We start from the raw sequence: 17,468 nt of genomic DNA on the forward strand, positions 1-17,468 counted from the left end.
CCTACAAGTATGCACCAGGAAAATACATTTAAAATGACAGGTGTATGTGAGGGGAAAAGAAAAAAATTATTCTGTATGACGGAGCATAGTACAGCCATTTTCACACTCTGCGCATTGAGCATGAAATGTTTGTTCATTTGAGTACATGTCATTATTTCTGAATGTGTGGGTTGTTTACTGATATGAACCCAAAATGCTCTGGGAAGAAAGAAGCAGAGAAAGAGAGAGAGAGAAGGAAAGAGGGAGAGAAATTAGGTTATCATTTGGACAGGTAAACAGTTTTTTTTCTCTGTATGAAGAGCAGAGAAAACAGGATTTTTAAAAATCTGTCTATTGATTAAATTTTCTAGGAATTTCTTTGTATGAAGCATGAAAAACAAAGCTTATGTATTCTGACTCATATTTGAGGGCTCTTTCAGAACAAGGCAGAACTTTTTGATACAGCATGTTACATTAATTTACCAGAAACTAAGGCCGCTCTGAATCACCTGCGCACCATTTTGCCTAAAATCTCCTTATTGTTTTAGACAATGTGTCCTTTGGCAACAGCACAGCAGGGTGTTGATGTGTTTTTTAATATTTAGTGTATTCTGTTATGAGTGTTCTGCAAAATACCATAACTGATGGTGTTAAGATTTGTTGTCATCCCAGAATTTAAAACTTCTAAAAAACAGATAATTTTTGTCAATGTTGTATACTAGTTTTGTTAAATAATAAAAGTGACTAAAATTTTACTCTGATTCCCTTTCAAAAGCTAGAAAATTTCAAAATTAAGTTCTCAGCAAAGAAACTTTAAAAAATATTAGTTAACGAGTAAAGTTTATGATTTACATGTGAGACCAGTAAACAGCACCATCTTTAATTAAATATTTTTCTAACTAATGATAAGGCCTTTTAAACCGTACAAACACAAGCACCAAAAAGGTTGAGTTCAAATAAACTGAAAGTCTGTCAATATCCCCTATATAAAATAATAAGGTCTCTAGGATTTTGCACACTTATTCTTTAAATAATATCTGAAATCTCATTTACTGAGGAACTGTTCTGTGTTGAACCAAACAAGAAACTAAATACACAGCATTAAATATTTCATTGCTCCTGCATGCTTAGGATTTGCTAGTGATTACTCAGAAGACATCAACATTATAACACCCAACTATCAATGCTTAATAAGGATCAAAATAAGGAAAAACAATATCATTGACTCTAACATATCCCAACAGTGTGCAAACAGATATCCCTGAGTTTGTATTTTACCTTCACGGAAATTTAGATTAAAAAAAAAAAATATATTGTTTGGTAACAATTCAGAGTAACACTTTATTTGAAGTGGTGTGCATAAGACTGACACAGCACTGTCATAAATATGACATAACACCTGTTATGACCATGAAGGAGTCTTCATGAATGTTTGTTGTCATGAAGTGTCATTTGGTAAATGATGACACTTTTGATGCAAGAAGGAACTGTGCATTAAAAGTGACATTATTTACTGAATGACACTTCATGACAACGTTCATAAATATTCATGATGATGACTTCATCTTCATCACAGTTATGCTATGTTTATGACAGTATCATGTCAGTCCTATACGCTTCAAATAAAGTGCTACCCAATTCAGTGTTTTACACGCTAGAACTGCTTTAATCGGATTTTAATCTGAGACTGAAAACATCACTTCCTGTGATATGTCCCACTGGCTTCATTTAAGAACCAGGTGAAAATCACAGGCATGAAACAACTGAATTAGTTCAGATGTACAAAAAATTAAAAGGGCCAATAACATGAAATTCAGTTTTGCCACACTTGTAATAAAACTACCATTTAGTAGAGCATTGTACCCGATTGGTCATTTACTACGGTGGCAAATAAAAAAGGAAAATAATCTTCTTGAATACGCTGATGAGTTCAGAGGCAAGCCACATTAATCAATGAAAAAGAGAAACATAATTACAGGCAGAGATTGAATGGTGTCAGATAAGATGAGAATGAATCCAGAGGAGAAAAGGGAAGCAGACAGTACACACACAGGTACATAATTAGTCATGTCTGGGATGAAACACCGAGGTCAGGAGGTTCCAACTACGATGCCTCCCCCGAGCAATCTGGATCCATTACTGGAATATTTGATTTCAGGTCACTTCCAGGCAGCCTTCATGTGGCACTTAGAGCAAACAATGGAAAAGCAAGCAATTTGCGACAGTAAAAGGTGATGTCTGGCTTTTGACTTGTGTTTCAGAAACAACTTAATTTCTAGATAGTTTAAGATATCAAACTCAAACTTGACTTTATGGGATTTTAGTTGGAGTGTCCTGAAAATGTCTTACAGTTTCCCTTGAGCTAGAAAGAGAGCTGTAAGTGGAAAATCTGACTATGTTGGAACAGAGACATAAGAGCTAATTGCATTTGCTTAAAGACAGAGCTGAGAAGTGTAGAAACAGTTAGAAATGCCTAAGCAGCTTCCGGTTTGCATTAAGTTTAAATGAGATGATTAATGTCAGACTATGAACCTGCTAAGTTTTCTATTTAAATAATCACACCACAATCTAATTAACCATCTAATGCAGAGGTGATGACAGCTTAGACTAATACCATTTCCACAAAGCCCTATTACATTCACATGACCCGAGTCTATTATGTCGCCTCCTTGCTGTGATTAAACCACAAGCTGGAAAATTGTTGTGACCAAAATAATGATAGTAGGAGTATTATGTGCAACAGATAGTACATAACCACTTAACTAAACCACTGAAGTGAATTTACTGCATTTGCTGTCTTTAAAAATGAAATGTTCCAGCAAAGACTCTGACACAGACTTATCTAAAAAAGGAGGATTTAATTTCAAACAAGCCTATGATACAGATCTGTGCACCGATCTACGGAGAATCAAAGCTGACAGAAAAATTCTCCAAGAACTGTGAACACCGGCTTGCTTTTGAAACCTTCCAGATCACACCATGCAACACAAATCCGACACATTGCTCTAACTTTAGGCACAGGCCTCTCTGCAGACATGCACTTTCTATATTTACAGCCTGCAGCTTCATGTTGTCATGTGTTGTTCTATTTCATCAAGCAAAAAAGGAAGAACAAAAATGAAAGGAATTGAATTTAAACCAAGCTAACATTTCAATAAACATTTTTTTCTGCAAATGAAAGCAGAAACTTGCAAAAGCTAAGTTAACCCACCATATGAGCAAAAGCATAGAATAAGACGGCCAGAGGTAAAACATAAGGCTGCAGAACTAACAAACATGCTGGAGTAAAGGCTGCCTTACAATGTTCTTTACCAGAACATCTTAATGTCATTCTAAAGCATGTGCTTTAAACAATACATAAATATCCTGATCACCTTCATGTTTAGGTTAAAATGCCTGCAGTTCAAGCAGTTTTGCATGCACAATTTGGAGGCATCTGCACCTGACCCCTGCTGGACACTGTAAGAAGTTCAAGAGGCACTAAAATTTAAATACGAGGAACATGAGGCTTGTGCTGTATTTACTGGGGCTAAAGTTGTGCAATGTTCTTCTCAGCTGCTAGTGAGATTAATTTGATAGTGGCAGGATTGATAAGCTGCTCAAGAAATTTGGATAATTGTTATTTGTAGTTCCAGTCATTCATGAAGACAGCTCCGAGATCATGCAAAGATGATTCTTAACATTGTAATGAATTAATCATAACAAAACTCAGACATTAAACAGCAAAACAGACAACAAGTTGAGTAATTATCAGAAAGATATCTCCAACTGTATTAAATCCAGGGAAACGGATGCGTTTTTAAAAGAGATTTAAATCGTTGAAGCGAAAATGTTTGTCTACTATCTGAAGTTCAGAGAAACTTGTGCTTTTTAAGCTGTTGCTCCTAAACTTTCGGAGGTTTCGGGACAACCAAAAGCATCTGATCAGATGATTTCAGTGCCCGGGAAGGAACATAAAGTTCAAGTAACTCAAAGATACGGAGGTGCAATCCATGTAGGCATTTATAAGTGAACAAGAATTTTAAAATGATTTGACGACACACAGGGAGCCAGTGAAGAGAGAATAACGCCAGTGAAATGTGTTCATACCTACGAGTTCCTGATGACAGTGGCTGCAGCATTCTGAACAAGCTGCAGCTGTGAAAGGGAGACCTTACTGACCCCAGCATAAAGCGCATTACAATAATCAAGTTGGGTTGTAATGAAGGCATGAACTATTTTCTCAAGGTCAGGTCTGGCCAAGATGGGCTTAAGTTTAGCAGAGGAGTTCTGCAGTGTTGTGTGAATCTAAGTTACAATCTAGAAAACATGTTTTTATTATTATGATCAGTCATGGTTTCCATTCTACGCTGAAAGCTTATTTGTAGTTTAAACAAATAATTCATCTGTAACTACCCTTCAGTTTTACCCTAAAGTGCACATTTTCCATCACTTCACTTCATTTTAGAGCGTTTTTCTTTCCCATTGTTTTTATGGTACATGACAGGCTTTGTCTCAGCCAAAGGCCTTACTGGGCACATGCAGCATCTCCTTACACATGTTTTTACCTGTGTCATGTTTTTTCAGGATGGCTGTCGGGCAGATAGCCGAGAGGATGACGCCGCAAAATGTCCATGAACTCTCCTGTTTCTGATCCACCTTCAGATTAAGTCAACATCCCAACCCCGGACTAAGAGTCCCTCACTTAAACACAGAGACTCTCAAAACACACACAAACAAAATGACAGCTACACGGTGAAGGTAAATGCCGGAGGGTTTTGTGTCGAAACCAACAAATAGGAGGCAGAGACATCCTAAAAAATTCAAATGGGAGATAATGTCACCATTTCTTTAGCTTCTAATCAACTGATTTCAAATCTTCTGACAGAGAATTGCATGATCAGAAAGAACAACCGAAAACCTGCTACTAGTTCATTGTTTCATTTCTTTCTAGATTACATTGGTAGGAGAAAACAACTAGGTAAATGCTGGAAGATGCTCTCAAGCATTACTACATTATTTATTGCAAAAACATGGAGTCCTCTCTAAAAAAAAATACATATTTTAAAATGTAGGACTTTGAGGATGAAAATAAAGCGCAATACTGTGCAGATATAACCCAGAATGCCCTGAGGTAACCTTCACAAGCAGCTTCACGCGGCCTGCAGACAGAATTGCAGGTTTCTCACTTAAGGAAAATGACTCATCTTAAAACCTGCTTTATATTTCTTTAACATTCAAAGTGACAACTTTACCGATACCCAGCAGCTGTTTCCACACGTTATGTTGGTAAAAACACTAACAGGTTGCACTGTAACCTGTTTGGTCTGGCTCTTTTCTATTTAACCTTGACTGAACCAAGAAACAGAAAACTGAGGTTTGAAATCAGTTCAGGTCACAACAGACACATCACATGAATAATGCATGTAGATTTTAGAGTAAGTTTTCAATATTTAAATTTTAATATATCAAACTATTAAGAACCAAAATGTCAAAATTTCAAATTCACATGGCATCAAGAGGTCAAATGGGGGCAGAATGGTCAATCAAACGAGACTCCAATATGTTCACATGTGCTGGAATTAATCTGGTGAGACAGGCTTTTTAAAATGCAGCAGAGTTTGCAGCTCATTTTAAGCAGAAGGAGCAGCATATTTAAATGGCTTTATTCCCAGTCCTGTGCCGTCTTTGGGAATAGATAAAAGGAATAATTCGTCAGAACAAAGACCATAACTTTCTATACTTTCATAAAGGATGTAGGTCTGTAAAATAATGGGAGCAGACCAAGAATAGATTTATAATAGAGGATATGCCAGTGCTTAAACCCAAGACTACGAAGCACAAGAATGCAAATTTCAGTGGATTATGGGGTTTAATAAATGCATGTTTTACAGTATCTCTGCAAAAACTGCAAATTCAGCTCAATAAACAGTTTTGGCAAAGAAACAAAAACACCTTAAATCAGCCTATAACAAAACCCTTTCAGTTTTACCTTTTTGATCAATCTGTGTATTTTCTGTAAAGTACAGAAATCTTCCTGCTGATTTGCCTGTTATCTAAATTACAAAGTCTGAAAAGCTAATACTTGTGAGCAGTAATGACTGGCATTTACTTTTAAAGTTTCTATACTAATTTAACAGCAGAATGACTCCTAATTGAACCTGATTATATCAGTAAATATCCCACAAACTTTAATTTGCCTAGTAAACATAAGTCAGGACAGCATGAATTATGCATGGAGTTACCGTCAAAAAAAAGGGTGCCGTTCATAGGCATTCAGTCTCCTTAAGTTAAAACTTTATAGAAACACATTATGCTGAAATTATAGCTGCTAGTTTTTTCATGTATGTGTATAGCAGCTTTCTACTCTACAGACATAACAGATTGATTTCCTTTCCTTTTAATGCAAACTGAAGAACAGTTTGATTGGACAAAGAAAAAATACTGCCTATTTCCTTCCGCTTCACAGTTCTGCCTAGTTTATGTTCTTCTGTCAGACTTTCTACCAAATCTACCAATGTTACTGTAAGAGAAAACTTTGAAATGCTCTTGGGGTTTGAACACAACACAAAATAGATAGTCACTGTGACGATTAGGAGGAAAATCATTGGTTGCCAAACTTTAAACAAAGTCCTTGTGTCCTAAATCAATAAGTGTAGTTAGGGGAAGAAAACAGGCCAATTGATGTATCTGACAACTTGCTTTAAAGAAGGGTACTTTCCTAAGATTAAAGTGAGCTTTGCCATGATACAACTGGCTGTTTTTCTCTCCCTGTTCGTTTTGCAAAACTTTTGTTAAAATTAACTTGGCTGCTGGACTCAGGAACGTGGGGAAAAGTAAGACTGAAAGCGGCTGTCAAGCTTTCAATGGGATGATTAATCAACCTCAACAAAAATCAAAACCTGGAAACTTCCAACTCGAGGACGTCAACAGTCTTTAGTCAACAGTCTTTAGTCTGTAACCATCCACATAGTATACAGTAACTCTATTGGTCTATTACTTATTCCAACAAATTGAAAAAAAAATTGACAGCAAAGGTTAAAGGGTTGAGATCAGAAAATCAGAATTCATTTTAAATCTTTTGTGCATAAACATGTCCTCCTTTGATCAGCTGACAGTAGTTCAGCAAAATATATTGAGGTGCTAAATTTTACCTTCATAAGTATACAATGTGTAAATATTTCCATGACTTAACATATGGACCACTTTGACAGAGTGGCTATAAAATTTATGCAGGCCTTCTGGTACGACGGAGTGAAATATGAAAATGTTTACTGGCAGGGGGAGAAAACAGTGATGTTTCCATTGACCATATAATTGTGTAAATTGGAAGGATGAAAATAAATTTGATTAACAGAAACGTGGAAAAAAAAAATCAGGTTTTCTGATAAAATATATTTTCTCAGCTGCATCAAAATTGGTGTATTTCACAAATGAAATACAATGGAAAAATGTTTTTGCATCATACAAGTCATGTGATCAAAAACCGAATGTTACTACTGACGGGAAAGAAAAAGAAGACGACAGGAAGTGGTTGAATGAAGATGGGGCGGCGTTTTTAATGACTTATCTCACATATGATTTTAATTGTGCTTATTGTTTAATGAAAACAAAGCAATTGCAAAATTGTGTTTTGACATTAACAATAAATTCTGTGCACACTGGTAATGGAAGCACAGATATTGTCCTGAAAGATGAAAAGGTATTTTGACTCGAGTTTTTCTGGAAACAGCCGAAATGCATTTTTTGCACTTCTACTAAAACTCATGGAGAATATGGACAGGCAAATGTAAGATCTGAGACCAGACTGGCTGCCAACGAGGTGGTGAGTCGTAATGTCAGACCTGTAAAACTGGCAGAAGTTGGGTAAGTCTGCTGTCATCTGCTTTACTTTGATCTTACAGGGAAAGCCTCACAGATCAGCCCACATAAAGGTTTTAATTTCCTGTGCATGTATCGGTAATATGAATGAGATGGTGGATGGAATCTGACATCATTTGGTGCTGAGGGTCCAGTGGATCTTTAAAAATGTTCTCCACTGAGGTGTTTTTTATCCATCATTTTTATATGTGCTGACAAAAGCAAGGACTCAACTCCCACTCTTTTTGTTAGAGCTGCTCAGCGGGAATTAGGGAGAAAGAAATCTCTGAATATCGCAGGAAAACGTCGTCACTGTTCTCACCTTCGATTCAACTTACAAAAGAACTGTGCAGAAGTTTCTTGCAACCAGTCTCAACCAAATAATAAAAACAAACTAATACTTTATGTTTGGGTAAACCAACTAGACACTAAATGAAAGATTTTTGGTTCCCATTTAATAGATATAAAGTGTTCTTTAGTCCTGTTTATCATGCAACACTGCAAGACATATACATGGTGAATATAGAATCCTTATGCAACCATAGTAGCTTGTAACAGGGTACAACATTATTACAAGTGGAAAGAACAATATTGCATAATACATTTTTTTCATTTTAGGTGATATTTCACTGTAAAGCACTTTTACAGAAAGTTTTATAGCCGTCATTTATGGAAATCTTTAAGATTCGAGGCAGTTTGGATATTTTTCTACTTACCGATTCCTCCTGTAAAATATTAATGCAGCTGTGAGTATTTTAGTTGTGTTTTGTAAAAGGACAGAAGTCTAAAAGTTTTGCCAGTATCTTTGGGTGCTCAGGGTGAGGAGCATTTCATGAACTTACTGAACCCATATCTACAGTGTGAGCCGACAGGAGGGTGAAGGCACCCAGACAATAAAGTTTCAGCAAAATATGATGAAATAAAAACATAAAGTGCATATGCATGGCAAAATAGCAGCGAGGAGGTCTGCATGTACCCCGGCAGAGTTCTAATATGCAGATAAAACATAACGCACTGGCATAACAGAGCGAGACTCAGTAAAAACGTGTTTAAATGTAAAATTTATAAACAGACTCAGAGATTTCACTTTGAACAGTTAAGCTCTGTTTCAGCCCCTACATTTAAACCACTGACAGCCAAAACCATGTGAGAATAAGCACCAAAGCAACCCATTCAATCACACAGTGATTGAATGGGTTGCTCTCCTCTAAAGAACAGTGCAGACAAAAAAAAAAAAAGATTTTTATTACAATTTTTGTTTGATAATTTGACGATCTGTTCTCCCTAATAACACTCTGGTCCAATCTTCCTCCGTTCACCACACAGATACCCTCAAATTCATTTTAGATATTCTCTGGCTTGATAATTAATTTGGAAGCCTTATGGATGTAAAAGACATCTGGGAAAAATCAATAATATTGATAAATCATCCAGTGCATCATGGAGCTAAAGGTGACAGAGTATTTCTACAGTGATTTACACTCCTCGTTGATTGAACACATGTCCAGCAGCTGGATGGAGAGAGAAAATGGGAAACTAGACCTTCCTAACTCTCGAATAGAGATGTGAGGATTGAGTAAAACTGTCACAGCTAAACTGCATATTTATAGATTAGCTCTGACAGAGTTTAATGTCCCTACTAGAGAGCTGGTGAGCCAATTATGCCTTTGTTAGCTTTCACATCTTAAAGGATCTGTGTCAGCTGAACATGTTGAACATGCAACACTGTGCAGAGATACAGGACGTTATGTAAATATACCGCCTCCCTCTCACATTCACTGTGTGCTAATTTGTCCTAGGACGCTTCCTCTTCAGCACCGTTAACAACCTGTCATTCTCACTGACACGCCAGCAAACAAATATTGACTTTGATAATCACAGACAGCTTATTAGATGTGTCAATTCAGAGGAGCGAGGTTTTAAAAAAAAGAAGCTTCCTTTGGTGGAAGCCATTATCTGTTCTGAGTGCCGTTACCTGTTGCAGTCGACGTGCAGCAGGAGGTGGGAGGTGCTGATGGTGAGGGCGATCTTGTGCCACTGTCCGTCAGCAAGGCGGTAGGGGAATGACTCGGATCGTGGTTTGCCCTTAAAGCGGTAGTGGTAGCGGATCTCCTCTCTCACACCGCTGCTTTCCAGCTCAAAGTAACTGCAAGGCCAGAAAAGATGACAAATCCTCAGTTTTTCAGTGTGGAAGGTCTTACTCTAAACCGATAGATTCATTATTCCATTAACATCATTTCTGAATTATCTAAGCTCTGCATGGATGTACACAGGCAGATAGATTTAGATGATTGTTTTCTCCTTGAAAAGTAATATTACTATCTGCTTAATGAGAGAGGAAAATTATCTCGAGTTCGTATTTGACTAAATGTTTTTATTCAAATCATAAAACATTCTCAGCATCTGTAGTGAGAAAAGTGATGCCTTAGTGGCAACAAATAAACCTAACATTTTTTTTATTTTTTTTATAAAACTACATCAAAACTAAATTAAATAATTTGTGGAAATGGTAAAGAAAAAGAAAAGAGTTGAATAAGGTGAAAACATTCATTCAGTAACTCCATAAGTTTAATTTTACCAGAGTAAAATATCGTTGCAAGTACTGGTCCAATAGCAATAAACAACAAAGTTTCAAAAGTTGAAAATTATTGACTTTTTATTTACTTTTTTCTAGAAAATTTTCTACTTTTTGGTGTTCTACATTTATGCATTACATTTTAGTAACACTGCAGCTGTACGACTTTTGGCTCTGGTCGCACCATGTGGTCCTTCCACTGCACCATTTTCATCCATGATAAATTAGAAGCTGGATAATCGCTGTGAGCTGCAGACGAAAAGCCTCAGGCAAACAGCTGACATTTTAGCTTCCCGGTGGCTATAAATGACCTGAAAACAGAAACCTTTAACCAGTGTGAACAAAGAAAAAAAATCTCCTTGTATTACATACTTCCATGTTATGTAACCTGAACTATAAGATTCCAGAAAATTCATTCATCCACCTCTCCTTTTTCTATTCACATATATCATTGCAGAATCACAGGAGCATAAAACATAATACTTCAACTGATAAAGAAAAAAACAAAAGAAAAAATAGGTATCAGCAATTTTAAGTCTGGGTTGTACAATACCCTGGGTTGTACAATACCCAGCAGCAATTAGTGTTTGCTAATTGCTGCTGGCTAGTCTGAAGGAGCTGAGTGGGGGAGTCCCAGGAGAGCGCTGATCTGTGAGGCAGAAACTCAGAAACCGCAGCTCAGAAAAGGCAGACCTAGGTCCCCCCAAGCATTTTGCAGAGCTGAATGGTTGCCATGGAGATTAGAGGATTTCTCAAACATGCATGAACAAATCAAGGCAATACTCCATGTATGTTTTTGATAAGGGAAAAAATACACAATACTGCCCTTTTAGATACTTATTTAATCCATATATAAAAGAGATACTTTCATTCAGTTTTAAGAGCTTTTATTTATATCTTTTTTACCTGCTTTTGCTGGATTTACTTGTGGTTTTAATTTTTTTTAATAATTCGTCCACCATGTAAGTCCAAAACCAAACAGGAGTGGCAACAAGCACGTTGTATGTTGTACATTCTTGTCAACTCAAACCGTTCTGCTCAGCTAATGACGGCACATCAACCCCCCACAAAGCAAGCTCTGCTAACGCTAAAACAATTATTACACACTAAATTAACAAGGAAATGTTTTTCCACAACATCCAATCCCATTTGCATGAATAAACGAGTGGCGGCTTCCTCACATATCTGTGTGAGAGAGGAAGAGAGAGAAGTGGAATCAGCGAATCTATGACCAGCCAGTTCGGCAGTCTTTATACAGCATGTCATCACTCTGAAATTAAATGAATACATCACTCTGTGCCTGTGCTGGGCACCGACCTGACACCCCATCTTCATCATGCTCCTGGAGCCAGAGTCGCTGATACTTGTCAGCTGGAGAAGAATCATTTGCATCGAACGAGGAGCAAAATGAGAACGAGAGCTCTCCAGCTTCGCCTCTCCCACTGATAGAAGCCTCCTCAGGGCTTCAAGAGACCCGGAATCACAGAATGAGCAGAAACACTGTTATCCTGATTTGACTCATGAAATAATCATCAAAGACTTTAACTCCACTTCACAGCTAGTGTTTATTTTATGAACTATTTAATGGTAGCTATTGTATGCCTGTGTTACAGAACAGTTAATGAGAGGGGGTGGAGAGCTGCAGACTATTGGCAGGAAATAAGTTTATTATGAATAGCTCAGTCTGATGGACACAAAAATTTGGCTTGCCTCCTTTGGAGCTTTTTTCTATGCAAAATATAAAAAATGAGCCTTATCTGTTTCCACAGGCTTTCTTTTATTGATGATCCTTTCATAAGCAGCATTGTGTGAAGCTGTTATACTAATGGCATCTGCATGGATCTGAAATACTCCAACTGTGAGCATCTACAGCTTTCAGAATAAGAAAAATAATGTTTGCATATCAAACAAATAAAAGAAATGGCTGCCAGTGTTGATGAAGGGATTGTTGTGATGCGAAAATTAAACTATTGTGGAAGTCTCTGCAGGGAAACAAACAAAAGAAAAAAACGCTACAGAATAGTCATTTATTGCACAATCTAACTAAAACATTTTCAATTTGTAAAACGTGAAGTTTTATGATAAGTGAATGGGTGGGTTAGTTTTTGTGTGTAGTAATGGGACCAAAACATGCATTTACAAATCAGAGTGAAAAACTGTAATTCAATTTCCAAATGCCAGAGCAAATATTTGCAGCACTATGGCCAAATTTAACTGTTGCCAACCAATCAGAGTGTTTTAAAAAAGTATGAGTCACTAATGAACATGATTTGTAGGTGATGCATGGCCACAATACCACAGGCTGCAAGAAAAATGCAAGAATTGCCTGAGCAACCGTTGGTGCATGATGCTGTTCCTCAACAAAAAAAAAAAATATCCAGGAGTGTATGTGGAGGTCTGAATTTTAATCAGTTAGATTAGGATTAAGTATTGAATATTTTAAGCATATATCACCTCACTGTGTAAAGTAAAGGGTTAAGAAAAACTCTACCAAGAATATTTGGAGGTCCTGAAAAAGAAAATCACCCACATCTGAGCCTTTATATAACTTTTACAGTTTAGAGCTCATCTGCACTGCAATGTCCAAAAGATCCATGAAAAACCTTTCAAATTAAAATTTTAAAAGCTTATAATATTAGATAACTTAAAAAGCTCCTAATTTGATGAAAGCATGTTATATGTTTTTTTTAAAAATTGATCATTTCCTTTTTCACTAGATTTGTTTGAGGTTAGTCACTTGGAGAAGTCCTACTTTTACTATTTCTAATAAGGATCCACAATTTGGTCTGGTTTCCAAACATCTAGCAGCAAAGCACTATTAGAGCTATTATTTTCACTATTAGAAGAAAATAATTCTCCAATCTACTGAAAATATCTTACACTTGCACTACACTTGCCAGATAAATGCAGTTGCAGCTCATTTCTGCTATCCTCTGGGAACAAAATGCCTATTCTAAAATTTCTATTGCCCATGAAGACATGTTATCAAATCAGTTAACTAAGGAAGTAAAGCTAAAATAAGAGCATGTTAGCGTAACATATTTTGTCTTTTATTGATATTATTGGTAAATTAAACACATTATACAACCCACAGTACACAAAATGTATCAAAATGCACTCATGAACCAGGAAATGGTTATAAATAAATATCAGAAATTATTTTCTGCAATGTATTTGTATAGAAAAACTCAGGTAAATGTTTTCTCATGAAACATTTTCCTTTGGAATGATGCAAACAGTGAATAAGTTGCTGCTGGGGTTATCATTTCTTAAACCAAAACTCCAGCAGACATTACCCTCCTGTAATACATTTTAGAGATTTGTTCCACTTTTGTTCCTTCCATTATATACCATAATCTATAATTTTGCAATAATGTTTTTCTGAGTGAAAACAATAAAATTGTGGTTTTGAATTAGATTTAGCTGCTTAAAATATACCATTTCTATTTCCTATATTTTGGTGATGTAGTAGCAAGGTCATAAAATGTCACACACTACTCAAAACCAGCAAACATTTACATATAGGACAGTTTAAGAAATATGTTTTCAAAGTGGTATGACTTTGCTCTGCCGTGCCAGAAGTTAGGACAAATAGATATTTACTAATTCACAAAGTTTTAGTGTTTTATTGTAATGAAGCACTCTTACTGGCTAGTGATTCTTTTTATGAAATTCATTTAGGAGCAATTACATTTTATGTCACGGACGTAAAGACCCAACACCAGTATAATAAAGTGACTAATGACTGCAGTGTTAAATACCTTTCATCTAATCTCCATAAATCCCATCTCTACTTGTCACTTCACAATTTGAATTTATAGCACCGCCACAAATCTGCAACTTCACCTGCGTTTCACCAACAGGCCTTTCAAGCTGCAGCCGATCAGGGTTGTAATATTTTTGTTGTGTTTCATTATGGTTCAGTTTTATTTCGTTGTGATTTTTTGCTTTCGTCAACAGTCAGTTACAGTTTTACGTTTTCAGGCTGGATGTTTATTTTGCGGTTATTGATGGGTGATCGTCTCAACAGATCAGTGGTTAATTAGTTAACTTAATTACCTCCCACTAATAATCTGTCAGAGTTGGAGTGAGTCGTCCTATTTTTTTATTTCTTAACTCATCTGAAGCACACCAAATTCTGCAGCACATCTAAACGTTACGGTTGTCAAAGTCAAGTTAGCATAGCAGACCTGATGCCTACCAACTTCCTCGCTTTCTGTCCTTAATTAAAACTTCTCACTGACCAGTAAAATGTGATACCTGTGGATCTTGTTATTCAGTCGTCATATCAAAGCCACCGTTTCCCCTTTTCTTTTACATATATATTACAAATGCATTTAAGATTTATGGTGTTTTGTTGACAAATGTACAGCTAAAACCAAAAGTAGTCATCAGTGAGCAGTTTTTTGGGGATTTTGCGTGTTTGAAGTCACGTTGCAACGTGTCTGTACATTTAATGATTAATAATGTGATAACTAGAGGATCTCATCAAGATCCAAAGCACTAAGTATTAAGCAAACAGAGTCACATGATGGCACACCGTTTCCTGAAATGAAGGTTTTGGACAGAAGTCAGGATTCAGACATTTTGCGTGACAGCTCAGAGAAGAAGCTGCTTTGGTGACAAGTGGTCTTCATCAAAATGCAGGGGCATCATCAGTAAGAGAAAAGTTTTGGAAATGAATGCCTGCCTCAGAGTGCAGGACTGGCTGTATATCATCCTGTCCTTTTCCCTCACCTCCAGTGTCACGCAGCTATTTTATGGTGGGTAGCTGACAGCCAATTATCTGCTCAATAGGGAGGGTCAGCCCTCTCAGGCTCATCTCTGGTACAGGAGAAGGAAATAAGGCAGATACTACAACGGCAAAACAGACCGACGCCTGTAGATAATGGCCTGGAAAACCTGACTGGGTTTGCAGACAAGGATTACAATTTACTTGTCACAGGTTTGGCTGTCCTTGATTCAGGTTCTCGCAATGCTGGGAAGGTATTAGCAGGTAGGTGCAACTTCCACTAGTGACCACAGCTTGAGGTATATGGATCAATTTGCAGGAGAAAATCAATTTTCATTTTCACAGTTTGGACTGTGTTAAGTGGTTCATTATCAGCAGAAAAGTATTGTATGAGAGAGACCCCCTTTGGTGTTGGCTTTATGACTGGGTCAGGTTTAAATGGTCAGATAGAGGGGGCATCATTACATTACATCACATCAACGCAGAGCAAATAAACATTTACACACACGTGTCTCTCACTAAACTCTAAATATTGGTCCAGAAATTGATTAAATGCATTTTTGGCTACAATTTCTCCAACTTTAAATAATTACATATGCTTCTGACCAGGTCAGTTTGGATGGAAAATGTCCAAATTTAAGATTTCTGGATGACGACGACATGTTTAGAGGCTTACACAAATTTCTGCAGAAACAGCCTCACACAGACAAACAAGTGTCTGACTCTTCAATGGATTCATGAGGTATTACTGAAGATCTGAAGATCTGCCTACACTGATAACTATGATGACATATTAGGGTCATTGTTCATAAAAATAAATAAATCAGCCAAAAAACTCTTAAGATTCATCTCAAAGTTTCTAGAAAAAGCAAAGACATTTCTGAGCTCAAAAATTCAAAATATTTGCATATAAAAAACTCACAAATTTTGATATTAATCGCATAAATTTTCTAGAAAAAACTTGGAAATTTACTGATACTTTAAAAATGTTTTCCTTTAATGGCTGAAAGGTTCCCTAGTAACTGATAAACCATTTCATCCAAGGTAGTTATGGTCCACATATGATGGATTATTATAAATGTTCATTATTTTCAGTGCAAAGAGGATCAATCATTAAGTGATTGTTTCGTTTTATACGTTTCTGCATGTTACAACTGTACAAAGGACAGTGATGGTGTTAGAACATGAACTGTGGTGAAGTTTCACCTCAATCACCAGCAACTACACCAAGGAACATGAAACTCTGTAAAACAATTATTGTCTGGGCAAGCAGCTACAGCTTAATGTTGGATTTCCTTTTTGACCCTTTAATGTCAGAGCTCAAATTAATCTGGCTGCTTGTACATCAGGAACCAAACAGCCTGAGGAGGAGGACGGTTTCTAGACTTTCAAACAGATTATGAGTTCATTTAAGACCAAACCAGTCTTTATTTTAGGGGTGCAACTGTTATTTAGTCATCAAATAATCTATTGATTATTCTGACAATAATCACATAAAAACATTCTACAGATTTTTCATTTAACCACAAGCTTTTTAATACAATGCTAGAAATATTTGAGTTTTTCCTAAAACTGCCTTACAGTCAAAAGGTGTTTTTAGTTTATATGCAAAATGTATATTCCTTTTGTACAGTAAATAATCATTTTGGAGTTACTCCAGTTAATTAATTGGCTAATAATTGACGATTGTGAAAAATCAATTAATCACAATTAATCCAATTATTCGTGTCAGCCCTAGTTCAGTTTGATTTTTAATCTGGCAAAAGTAAGACAGTTGTAATTCGGTTCTGCTTTGAGGTTTTCTTTGAACTTAAGCAACAAGGAGATCAAAAACAATTTGACAAACTTCTATGGAAAAAACCTAAAACTCCAATTTCAAGTGTTTTTGGCTAATAAGCACAATATCCTGCCCATGTTTTCTGAATTTTACAAACTAACGTGATTCTAAATGTAAAAGTCTGTTCTGCATTATTTGTTGTTGTTCTACAACTACAACATTCCCCTTGAAGAAATTACAGCCAGTAAGTTAAATCACAGGAGTAATCCAGGGAGCAGCGTGTGGAAACTGATGCTAAGCTAAGGTTGAGAGGCGGCGCCGCTTCCCCCATCCCCACAGACCAGATCAGTCAGTGTTGATGCTGGCAGGCCGTCTCTTTCCAACGTTCAAACAAATTCTATCTGATGGTAGAGAAATTCTGAAAATCCACTTCCCATTTCTGAAAGCAAACAAAGAAAGGTAGACAACCACAATAAATGTGCTGGCAGCACACCAACAGCAGCAAATATCTCTGGACAAAACTGGTAAACTACAGAGGAAGTTGCAGGTTTGGCAGACAGAAGTCC

At 36.6% G+C, this 17,468-nt stretch overlaps 1 protein-coding gene across 2 annotated transcripts in view; it reads right to left on the reverse strand.

Annotated features, from left to right (window-relative positions):
• LOC103142621 (protein kinase C-binding protein NELL1) overlaps nt 1-17,468 on the reverse strand; it is a 229,172-nt gene that overhangs the window by 170,994 nt on the left and 40,710 nt on the right. For both annotated transcript variants that reach the window (XM_007558768.2, XM_016674700.1), the window contains one exon: nt 9,794-9,964. In XM_007558768.2, the coding sequence (XP_007558830.1) occupies nt 9,794-9,964 (171 nt within the window). The remainder of the gene's footprint in view (nt 1-9,793; nt 9,965-17,468) is intronic.

Source organism: Poecilia formosa, unplaced genomic scaffold, assembly GCF_000485575.1.
Source record: "Poecilia formosa unplaced genomic scaffold, Poecilia_formosa-5.1.2 Scaffold99, whole genome shotgun sequence".
Classification (NCBI taxonomy): Eukaryota; Metazoa; Chordata; class Actinopteri; order Cyprinodontiformes; family Poeciliidae; genus Poecilia; species Poecilia formosa.